The sequence below is a fragment of the Schistocerca americana genome, chromosome 4, assembly GCF_021461395.2.
Source record: "Schistocerca americana isolate TAMUIC-IGC-003095 chromosome 4, iqSchAmer2.1, whole genome shotgun sequence".
In the NCBI taxonomy this organism is placed as follows: Eukaryota; Metazoa; Arthropoda; class Insecta; order Orthoptera; family Acrididae; genus Schistocerca; species Schistocerca americana.
The window spans coordinates 619,332,746-619,345,542 of record NC_060122.1 but is presented as its reverse complement, the minus strand read 5'-3'; the positions used below and the strand labels follow the sequence as shown (position 1 = coordinate 619,345,542).

The 12,797-nt window shown below is 39.0% G+C and overlaps 1 protein-coding gene across 1 annotated transcript in view; it reads left to right on the top strand.

The window, feature by feature from the left end:
- LOC124613659 (peptidyl-prolyl cis-trans isomerase B-like) overlaps positions 1-12,546 on the top strand; it is a 59,281-nt gene extending 46,735 nt beyond the window's left edge. The window contains exons 2-4 of the mRNA XM_047142375.1: positions 4,045-4,249; positions 10,390-10,508; positions 12,400-12,546. Coding sequence (XP_046998331.1) covers positions 4,045-4,249; positions 10,390-10,508; positions 12,400-12,546 — 471 coding nt within the window. The remainder of the gene's footprint in view (positions 1-4,044; positions 4,250-10,389; positions 10,509-12,399) is intronic.
- The last annotated feature ends 251 nt before the right edge of the window (positions 12,547-12,797 follow it).

The following is a 12,797-nucleotide window of genomic DNA, read 5'->3' as shown; positions in this document are numbered from 1 at the left end:
AGATGAAGGAGTTAATTATTTTTTTCATTTGGAATCAGTGGTGTGCATAGCATTGATTGTGGTTGGAAGGAAGAGTAGATTTTAGGGATGAATTTGTTGTCTGAAACGAAATCACGATTGAAATTTAATTGGAAAAGAACATGAAATGTGTTGAGGTGTAAGCCAGCATTCTCAAGCATGTAGGAGATTGCAAGGTTTTGGGATTCAAGACTATGGGAGATGTAGGAGAAGCCAAGGTCTACTAGGTGTTCGATGAGGTGTGATAAATTTATGAGTAGGTGAAGGGCACGAGAGGGAGGAGGTAGTCAAATATGGAAAGTGAGGTGGAGTGCACATATTGCCAGAAGTGGGAGGAGTAGAAGTCCACAACACAATGGGTTAGCTAAGCACGGAGCAGATGAGGGTTTTATATGTGTGGATGACGCTCGTGGTATTTAATACCCATTTTTGCTCAGTCAGTACTTCTGTATTATTGTGTGGTTTTTGGCTGGTTAGTAGCTGAGGGCTTCAGGTTAGTTTCTGATTGTTAGTCCAAAATATTTTGGATTTTTAGTTAAATGGGTTCCACAAAAAGTGCAGAATCCTTCATGGCCTTCATGAATGAATTAGTCTTTACAACTCAGTGACATAATTTCTTTAACATATTTTATCTCAGAAGATATATGAGTGAGTTCATTGCATTTATGATCTGTGCATGAAATACTCTCCCCAAATTAGCGCTGCTTTGACTATGTAACACAGTAGTGCAAGCAAAGTCTGAGAAAAGGTTTCAGCGAAAAGGCTGAAACAGCAGATTAAATGATTCTATACAAATTATGTGGAACTCATACCAAAGAATTTTTAACACATCTTTGGGAAAACCAGTTATGACCAATCTGTTCCATCTGGCATGTAGAAAATATTAGATGGGCAAAATACCTTCAGTTTCAAGAAGAATGTAGCAATCCCAATACCAAAGAAGACATGCTGGAAGACATGACAAACAGTAGAAACTGACCACAGGGATTTCAGTTTGTGTTCTGGATAAATGTAAGAAACACTAAGTAATACTGATACTGTGTCTTAAGTAGGATGGGAGATTGGTGAAGAAAACACTGTGGTTAAAAAGCTCATAATAAAATTGAGTGGAAGACACTTTTTGAAATTCTGAAGTTGTCAGTGATAAAACATGGGAACTGAAGGCTTAACTACAACTTATACAGATCATAGTTCTAAGAGTCGAGGGACTTGAAACAGAAGCACTAGTTGAAAAACAAATGAGCCAAGGTTGTAGCTTATCCATGATGTTATTCAATGTGCACATAAAGCAAGCTGTAGAGGGAACTATGGAGTAATTTGGAATCTTGTAATCTTATGCATGAGATCCATAGCTCTGTCCAAATCAGTCATCCAATAAAATGCTTTTTTAGTGAAATTGGCTTGTGAAGTTTTGCAGATCACCCACAGACTGACAATGTCAGGAATATATGAAATATTCAAGATTTGCCAAATGACACTAATTCTGTCAGAGATAGCAATGGACTTGCAAATCAGTTGAACAGAGTGACTAGTATCTTGAAAACAGGTTACAAGATAAACACCAAGAAAAGTAAAACAAGAAAAGAATAGTCATGGTTAGTCACAATAGATCAGGAGAGGCTGAGGGGGAAATAAGGCAGTGAAAGTTGTAGACAAGTTTTGCCATTTGGGCAGCAAAATGACTGATGATGTCAGGAGTAAAAGGGTTGTATGATGCAGACTGGCAATAGTAAGAAAAGCTTTTCTGAAAAACAGAAGTATGTTAATAACAAAAGTGTTAGAAATTGAAAAAAGCTCATAAATAGTACAGACAGAAAGAGAATGTAGTGGTGTAGAAAAATGCCAAAGATATGATTGGTAGATCTGATAAGTAATGAAAAGGTATTGATTCAAATTAGGGAGAAAATATATTTTGACTGGAAAGTTTGTATGTGTGTGTGTGTGTGTGTGTGTGTGTGTGTGTGTGTGTGTGTGTGTGTGTATTTGGCAGGGGATATAAAACTTAAAACTTATAAAGGAAGATTGTGTCTTGGCTACAGTAAGGAGGTCACAGTAGTCATGTAGAAATAAAGGGACTTTATAGGACAGGGTGAGTATCTCCATGAGGGGGATGTAAACATTGAGTATCATTTCCCTCAGCAGTGCAGTCTCCATGGAAATTAAAGTAAACCTGCAGGTGACATGTCATTCAAACAGCTCAAAAATCCTTATATTCCAAATATTTTTAATCTGTAATTTCTTGTTGAGCAACCAAAAGAGTTACATCACAATCTTTCATACAGTGTGCCATTCAGGTGCAATAATACCATTGTTCTATTTTGAAAAACCAAGTTGATGCCCATATCTTGGTGATTAATTATGTTGCAAAAACGTTTTACTTTTTAATTAATAAGCCACTAGTCACTAAATTCATCTAAGTGAAGAGAGACTACCAATATATAATTACCTCTAATATAGCTTTCATGGTCCAAAACTTATTTGAAATTAAAAACTTTGGCACCTGTCCCTGTATAAGATACAAGTGCTATTCAGAAAGTGGGGAACGTTTTGGCATTAAAAAAAACTAAGCACAAGAAATACATTTTACTGTATACATCTGAAAGAGTGACTGACATATTACTTTTCCATGTAGTCACCAAACACATTGAGGCACTTATCATAGAAGTGGACAAGGTTTGAAATACCTTCGTCATAAAATTCTGCCACCTGGTGCAAGATCGGGGCTGTAGGCCATTTCAATGAATTAAGGATTTATTTAGTGCAGTTTGCCATGTGAAGCTGGGCATTGTTGATTTGATCCAGTAATGAATCATGTTTGTGGTAGGCCTCCAGAAACGTCAACATAGCCCCCATTTCCGGTTCTTTATGGGGTGCTGTAAGCATTTTGGGCACCCATCGTGCACAAAATTTGTGGTAGCCTAGCTTTTGAGTGACAATTTGAAACAACAAAGTCCATGAAACTTGTGGAAAAGAAAGGAAAAGCTCCGTTATTGTAAAGCGACAGTTTTCACGATTTTCACGATTCGTTTCATCAACTTTAGTGACAATATCGTGAGTCACAATGCTTGGGTGTCCACTCTTCTCTTCATCACAAACGTTGGTTCAGCCATTTTTAAACTGGATGCACCATTTCTGGACGGAAAATTCACTCATTACATTTTCTACATACACTTTGTCCAGTTCATGATAAATTTCTGTAGGTTTTAGGTTTTTTGCCAACAAAATCGTATCACAGACCTCACCTCACAACTGGTGGGATTTTTGAATGCAGCACATATTTCAAACTCAAATATCAAAAAAACCAGATGTGCAGAAACATTCCTGCTGTCACGGATGGATGCTGATTGAGCTGCCGACCATGCACATACCAATATATACGTGATAGGTGCGTGCCTGGTGGCATCAGACAGAAACGTTCCCTACTTTCTGAATAGCCCTCGTATAACACTAGATCTTCTCTTTAGGACTGTTCTTAGAAAAATTGGATATAAACAGTTGTTGGGTTACTTTGCTATTAACGTATAGTGTGGGAATGTTATTAGAGGTGCTTCAAGTCAGGGCAGCGCCTATATGACATACATAGAAACACTATAAAAGAGCCCAAATTGGAAAAAACCATAGTTGTGATAATCAATATCTACAGTTGATTTTGGATGGCAATACAAAAAAGGTAACAGCAAAAACAGAAAGATATTGATATTGCAAAGCACTTAATGCCAGTTTTCTTTTCTAATATATTCCTATCCTTAGTAATAATGTACAATGATTTATTACACTGTTACTTATTATTCTATTATTTTGTTTGCAAGTGAAGTGAATAAATAATCTGAAGAAGTCACAGAAAATAAACTTACATATCTGTCATTGTACTTCTATTTTTTATAAGATAATAAATCTTACCTAGCTGTAGTGTTTACCTGACGTGAAGAATGTGAATAATTTGTTATACTGTTCCTAGAAGTATGCATGTGGACATCCATGTCCATTTTGTAACTAAAATTTATCAACCATTTGTGTGACTTGCAGGCAAAGGACTACAAAGTAACACATCAAGTATACTTTGATATATCTCATGGAGATGAAGATCTTGGAAGAATAGTAATAGGGCTCTTTGGAGGCATTGCACCAAAGACAGTAAAAAATTTTGTTACTATTGCCACAAAAGGAGTTGATGGTAAAACGTATGCTGGCTCAGGATTCCACAGAGTGATTAGGAAGTTTATGATTCAAGGTAATTTCTACTAAATGTGATAATTTTATGCTGAAAGTTTGTCTCCCCTCTTGTTTATAGTAATCATTATATTCTTATAATTTTTGACATTGAAGACATACTCATTCCAATAACACAAAGTACTGTTTGGTATATTCTCCACATGTACTCCGCAAGTTATCTTGCAGTATATGGTGGCGTGCACTTTCGATACCATTGTGATTTCCCTACTTTCCTGTTCCAGTCACAAAGTGAATGGGGGAAGAACAACAGTCTTTAGCCATTCATATGTGCTCAAATTTTTCTGGTCATTTCACAGGTAATATATGAAGGAAGAATTATGCTGCTTGACCCTGTTTGGAACATATGCTCTCAGTATTTCTGTGTAAACCTCTCCATGATGCACATCTCTCTTGTAGCATCTCCCATGGGACTTTAATGAAAATTTTCATGGTGCTAAATCCTGTGACATATGTGCCACACTTCTTTGGAGCTTCTGTATTAATCTGTTCTGGTAAGGCTCCTAAACTGACAAATAATGTAGTATACAGGGGTCTCATGACAGTCTTGTAGACAACTCCTTTTGTGGCTGATTTACATTTCTTTAGGTTTCTTCCAGTGAATCCTAGCAATATCTTCTCCTTCTCCTACAAATAGTTTTATGTGGTCATTCCACTTAAGGTTACTCCAGAAAGCTACTCCCTCATATTCTGTTTACTACAGTGAGGCTTAGTGGTGAAGTAACAGATTGTTGTTCCAGCACTCTCATGTTTAATTTCTGGCATAATTTTTATGTCACACACTGGTTCAAAGTCCAAATTAATACTGTAGGTCTCTGGGTAAATCAGCTCAGAAGACAGTGTAAGGCAATACTGTGGTGTTCGAGCTGAACTTGGTTTGATGACAGCTTTATCTTTTACCTACTGCTGCAGTAATTAATTGGCAGTATAGTAAATGACTAATAATTGGCCTTATTGATTTTTATGCGCATTACATTAAGTTTATCTATAAGGATAAACTGCCAATCCATTTGAAAACTGGCTATGGTGTACTGTCTGCTTTTTGATTGTCTTTCTACTGTTATATCTAGCAAACATTTGTCTTTCTACAGTTATATCTAGCAAACATAAATCTATTAAGTATAAACAGCTTTATAATCTAGTGTATTTACCTGCAGATGTGAAACTGTGATTACATACAAATTTCAAGAAAGTACTGACTAGTAAATTGGAAACAAATTTTATGAAGGAACTCTAAATGTTTTAATACAAATATAGCAAAATATAAAACTATATTGATGGTATTCAATAGAAAGATCAAGTCCACAATTTTTTGCTATTTAAACACTGAAAAATTTTACTACAGGACAGGAAGGGGTTGTTTTCTCAATGTGAGTGGGTTAACATTAGTCGTAATGTTTTACTAATATACTTTACAGAAGCTCCCTCCAGCATCTGCTTCTGTCTGTTGATGTATAACTAGACTTGCTCCACATGTTTGAAGGCTCTCCTTCATGGTGGCTTTATTGAACATACTATATGATGGAATGAATGATCAACAATGTATATCTAATATATCTTGATGAATTTTGAAATTCTGATATTTATGAACAATTAAAATCTAATATTCCTAACTGTAAAAGTGATTTGAATTTATACATCAATTTTCAAGATAAGATAGTGGAACTGATAGTAGTTCCAGCTTGAACTCACAAAATAGGCAGTGTATGATTTAGCCTGTCAGAATGTGAAGGTAGCTATGCCAACCAGATGGGAGAATACAACAAATGATAAAATGCAACCGGCCGGTGTGGCCGAGCGGTTCTAGGCACTTCTGTCTGGAACCATGCGACTGCTACGGTCGCAGGTTTGAATCCTGCCTCAGGCATGGATGTGTGTTAGTTAGGTTTAAGTAGTTCTAAGTTCTAGGGGACTGATGACCTTAGATGTTAAATCCGATAGTGCTCAGAGCCATTTGATAAAATGCAACAAAGAAGATTCAAGTCCCTAAGAGATTTTCCTAACATTGTTAAAGGAAGGGCAGTTGGCAATTCAAAAAATAGACACTGAAGTCAAGAACTATGTATACAGTATTTCATATAATTAATATTCCTTTCTGTTGTGTATAAAATATAGCAGAATTTCATGTTCCTCTTTCCTCCCTGAGGAGGGATCCATCTACTGTGAGGAGGTGGGGAGACAAAATCAAGGGGAAGCTGTTGGAGAGAGAGAGAGAGTAGGAGGACAAAAGTAGTACACTGTTCTGCTTATTGAATTATTTTTGGCATTTCTGAAGTGTTCATTGTTATTGATTAATATACTGCAATCTCCAAATAATAAAATATTTGGTACACTTTATCTTCTCATTGAATACTCTCAACAAAGTTTTGTATTTTGCTCTCTTTATATCAATATCATTAAAATTTCCTCATAGATTTATTTGCAATTCATAGGTTAGTACTTTGTTGTACTTAGTATGTAATCACAAATTATGTACATAATGTAAAGCCAGAAAGCTGTACATGTTTCAGTTTTCTACAACTAATGGAAAAGAGACCACCCAAACACTAGCAATATAATGCAGTCAGTTCCTGCACATAGCTAACATGAAGCTAATACTGAAAAAAAAATGAGTAGGAAACAAAGAGTTGTTATTTAGTAAAATAAAGGACGTGCCACCTCTTTCACAATGGTATTCCAATGCCCACTAATCATATAAAATTTCCTGGTACATCCTTATACCATACCTAATCTCAATCCCTTGCCACATAGGTTATATCCATGTGAAAGTCACAGATGCAAGACCTGTTATGTGCATCCCCACAGCATATCCCAATTATGTCCCACCACAGGTATATCCTACCTATCAGAGGCAGGGCCATCTGTGGAAGCAGTCATGTCATATGCTAGCTCTGCTCCACCCTCTGCACCGTCTTTTATGTGAGAATGACCACTCGTATGAATGGCCACCACCAAGCTGTGGCCAAGAGGAGAAGTGGTCAATCAGTGAAAGAACAGGCAGCCATGCACAACATGCTCGATTTCAATAGCTGCCACCTGGATCCTTCCCACAATGTCACTTTCTCTGAATTACATACACTCCTGGAAATGGAAAAAAGAACACATTGACACCGGTGTGTCAGACCCACCATACTTGCTCCGGACACTGCGAGAGGGCTGTACAAGCAATGATCACACGCACGGCACAGCGGACACACCAGGAACCGCGGTGTTGGCCGTCGAATGGCGCTAGCTGCGCAGCATTTGTGCACCACCGCCGTCAGTGTCAGCCAGTTTGCCGTGGCATACGGAGCTCCATCGCAGTCTTTAACACTGGTAGCATGCCGCGACAGCGTGGACGTGAACCGTATGTGCAGTTGACGGACTTTGAGCGAGGGGGTATAGTGGGCATGCGGGAGGCCGGGTGGATGTACCGCCGAATTGCTCAACACGTGGGGCGTGAGGTCTCCACAGTACATCGATGTTGTCGCCAGTGGTCGGCGGAAGGTGCACGTGCCCGTCGACCTGGGACCGGACCGCAGCGACGCACGGATGCACGCCAAGACCGTAGGATCCTACGCAGTGCCGTAGGGGACCGCACCGCCACTTCCCAGCAAATTAGGGACACTGTTGCTCCTGGGGTATTGGCGAGGACCATTCGCAACCGTCTCCATGAAGCTGGGCTACGGTCCCGCACACCGTTAGGCCGTCTTCCACTCACGCCCCAACATTGTGCAGCCCGCCTCCAGTGGTGTCGCGACAGGCGTGAATGGAGGGACGAATGGAGACGTGTCGTCTTCAGCGATGAGAGTCGCTTCTGCCTTGGTGCCAATGATGGTCGTATGCGTGTTTGGCGCCGTGCAGGTGAGCGCCACAATCAGGACTGCATACGACCGAGGCACACAGGGCCAACACCCGGCATCATGGTGTGGGGAGCGATCTCCTACACTGGCCGTACACCACTGGTGATCGTCGAGGGGACACTGAATAGTGCACGGTACATCCAAACCGTCATCGAACCCATCGTTCTACCATTCCTAGACCGGCAAGGGAACTTGCTGTTCCAACAGGACAATGCACGTCCGCATGTATCCCGTGCCACCCAACGTGCTCTAGAAGGTGTAAGTCAACTACCCTGGCCAGCAAGATCTCCGGATCTGTCCCCCATTGTGCATGTTTGGGACTGGATGAAACGTCGTCTCACGCGGTCTGCACGTCCAGCACGAACGCTGGTCCAACTGAGGCACCAGGTGGAAATGGCATGGCAAGCCGTTCCACAGGACTACATCCAGCATCTCTACGATCGTCTCCATGGGAGAATAGCAGCCTGCATTGCTGCGAAAGGTGGATATACACTGTACTAGTGCCGACATTGTGCATGCTCTGTTGCCTGTGTCTATGTGCCTGTGGTTCTGTCAGTGTGATCATGTGATGTATCTGACCCCAGGAATGTGTCAATAAAGTTTCCCCTTCCTGGGACAATGAATTCACGGTGTTCTTATTTCAATTTCCAGGAGTGTAGATGGGAACTGTCCTAAAAATACAGCCTTTGATCTCACCATCCTCCTAGCCTTAATCTCTGATGACCTGTATTCTGAACTCTGTGCTTGTCACTTCATAAGTGAAAGTATGGTGGTGCAATGTTCCTACCCAGTCTTTTTTATTTGCATATCAGCTGCTCAACACCTTTCAACTAAAGGGTGAATGGTTATCATTATTTCTTACATTATTTGCATTTCCTGACTTTCAGCAGACAGTCCTCTTAAACACACACACACACACACACACACACACACACACACACACACACACACACACACAGTGGTGTGGCGTGTCATATTTGGAGGATTGTGGGGATTATAAGCATTGTTTTTAAAGTATGAGTAGCAGTTTTGGCTATGTAAATCTTCATTAAATAATGTAGGCTGTCTGTTATTGATAATGTAGTGTAGAGAAGCTAGTTGTCATGCTGCTCTCTGTGGAAAGAATTGTTGTGACTGAAAGCCTTAGGATTTTCCCTCAAGATTGGATCTGCGAAACTTGGTATTTGAATGAATGAGGTATGTTGTTCAAATATTTATTTGAGACACTTATCCATTACTGTTGATCATTAATGAGGAGAGAAACTTTTATTTTTATTGATACACAAAAACGCAAATGTATGGAGGAAAAAAGAACATGATCAGCCCACCCAAACATAAAAATCACAGGCAGTGTGAAACAACGATTTTCTGTATAAGTTTTGTCAGTTTGAATGATTGGCAGTAAATAATAAACATCAAGGCACAACCAACAAAGCTCTGCACTTGACAATGATTCATGTCCTCCCAATCACAGAGACAAAGGTAGTGGATTCAGAAAACAATGAGGACATTTTTCCCTGGCTGATAGCTACATTTTTTGAGAAGAGGACCCACCAGTGTGTAATGCTTGAAAATTAGCCCTGCTTACACATCATATTTTAACTACGTGTATTTTATTTGCTTATAAGAGGGCAGCCATAAGATATGTTGAGCATTTACCACCAGTTTTATCTGATGACGAGATGTATGTTGCAGAAGTTTTAAAACATTTTGGTCACTCAGGCCCCCCCTCCTAAGCTGTTGAGAGAGAGAGAGAGAGAGAGAGAGAGAGAGAGAGAGAGAGAGAGAGAGAGAGAGAGAGAGACAGAGAGAGACAGACAGAGAGAGAGAGAGAAGGTAGCAGCATTAATTTATAATGCTGTTTTATTTTTCATCTGTTCTTAGCATCACCTTCTTTAATTATGAATATTATCAATTACTTTTTAACATGGTTTAACATGCCTTGAAGCATATATAACACAAAAATTTATAATGAGACTAGTTAATGTGTTTTAGGCAGGTATCCATTGAACATTGTAACATGAAGACTGCTGGTGAATGATGACTGTTCAATCCACTAAGTTCATTGAGTGCCCTAAGATTAGATTAGATTAGATACACATTTTGTTCTACAGATCCATAACAAGGAGATCTTAAAGGCTGTAGAACATACCACCACCACCACCATCACATTATTGCAAATACATACAAGTACAAATAAAATATTTGCAGAGGATTTACTCAGTTTGAAACATTATTTCCATTGTACAGAACTATGACACTAATGTCTTTAATGTCAGTACAAAAATTGTCTTTCCAGGTGGTGACATAGTAAACCATGATGGTACTGGATCAACAAGTATTTATGGAAAATATTTTGATGATGAAGGCTTTGAGTTGACACACAGTGGGCCAGGATTTATTAGTATGCTAATGCAAGTAAGTACTCTCACTAATCAGCACTGTCTTCTTGGATTTGGCATGTTAACTTAAGGGGTGACTGGATGCCCTTCCTGTCACCACCCTGTTACCACCAAGGATGGAATATATGTACCCCAACTGTCTGCATGGAGAGTTGTTCATGTGGAAGTGAGCAAAAGTTTATGAAATGATTATGAATCATGTAACTGAGGTGGAACTTGGGTACCAGCCTGGTATTCACCTAGTGAGATGTGGGAAACTGCCTACAAACCACATCCAGTCTGGCAGCACACCGATCCTTGTCGTTAATCTACCAAGCAGATTAGGTCTGCGGCCAGTGCATTTCCTCATCCCAGAAGCAGCACCTTAACATGCATGGCTATCCAACAGGAACTGATCAGTCTTTCTTTCTCTCAGTGAGACTCCATATTCAAAGTTCCTAAGCATGCAGATGGATAATAAATAGAGGGGCACCAGTACATGAATACGTTAACTTAAAAGTTCAGTTCTGCCTACTTTGTGCTTAGAAATCTTTCTCATTGAGTTGACCTTTGGACTGGCACACTTTCCCTCAATACTGTCCTATGGCACAATCTTCTGAGGTAATGCAGTTAAGGTCAAAAAACATCTGTTCTACTGAGGCATGCAGTAAGAATATAGTATGAAGTTGATAACGGAACATATTGCAAAAACCTTTTTTGGGACCTAGGGATTCCTAAATTTTTGTAACAGTTCATGTACCACCTAACGATATTTGTGGTTCATAACGAGAGTGAATTTAGATTAACTGTACAATCATGACCTCGAAACCGGAGTAAAGTCATTTCCCTATGGATTATGCATTCCTCTCTAGGATTAAAACTGGAGTTTTACATTCTGTTGCAAAAGTCTATAGCAGTTCATTGACAGGTATCAGGCAGGATGCTGAAAATCCCCAGATATCCAAAAACAAAGTACAAGAAACCTCTGGTGTTATTCTTCCTACCATTTAAATCTTTGTATTTTGGCAATTATTCATGAATATCCTTTGCTTACCGATATTTCTCTTTTCACAAAAAATAATGAAAAGCCATACATACAAATGGAGAAATGTGACAATAAGTCTGTAAAAGATGATGTACAGAAAGCTTCCAGCTATCCAGGTTAATGCAGACCCAAGGCTGCACAGGTACCTGAACAATATGAATAATACACAACGTACACATATTCAAAAGAAACTTATATGTACTGTATTTGCAAACATGCTGTGTGTCACATTTGAAAGCCCAGTGCATTAGTTACACATTACTTGCCAGAAACAATGTGTTGGAAATTATCAACCTTTAAGTCTTAAGGAAAGAGTTAGGCAAATATATAGACAGGAAATCAGTCGCGGACTTGTTGCACGTTCAGAGCCCCTGCATTGACCTGAAGATGAAATGGAAAAAAATGGAAAAATATTTCAGGGGTGTTTGACAGTCGGATCCTGCATCATATTCATAATGAGTCACATGTATAATAGTCTGTTCTAAACTAAAATACTCATTCTACTTATAACAGAACACTTCACACTTATTTAATTCTTTCAAAAATTGTCATACTGTTCATATGTAAACTTTACCCAAATGATCAGGAACTTGCTATGTATAGTTTGCCCATAAAACAATAATATTCATAACAATGGGCTGCTCATGACTTTTAGTATGACCCTTACAGAAGCTCAACTAATTATCTTATTTTGTCACTTCCTCAGGTAAAAATACAAATGGTTGTCAATTCTTCATAACAACTGTTCCAACACCCTGGCTTGATGCACATCACACCATATTTGGCAAAGTGAGTTACTGACATCATTTTGAAATTTGTGACACCTTGGTATGTGAAACAAGAAGCAGAATATATAAAAATAATAATTGTTTTCTTCTTTCAGGTTGTCACTGGGCAAAATGTTGTTCACGTGATAGAACATGTTCCTACTGATTCGAATGACCATCCACTGAAGCCAGTTACAATCAAAGAATCGGGCACCATAAACACACCTGAGCCATTTACTATTACTGATGATCTTTATGAGTAATTATAAATATCAGCATTCCTACACACTGCATAGATGGTTGATACCACCTGTAGAAATTGATCTTTAGATGTGCATTGAATGTTATAATGCTATATTTCTGTATCTGAGTGGCTGTGAACCATATTGCAGATTGTGTGTTAGTTCAGGATGCAGAGTGATTTCCATGTATAACTGCTTCAGTATACATCTACATGCAGTATCAAAACTCCTTGCACAAACTAGTCACCAAATAGCTGCATGTTGTTCTGCAT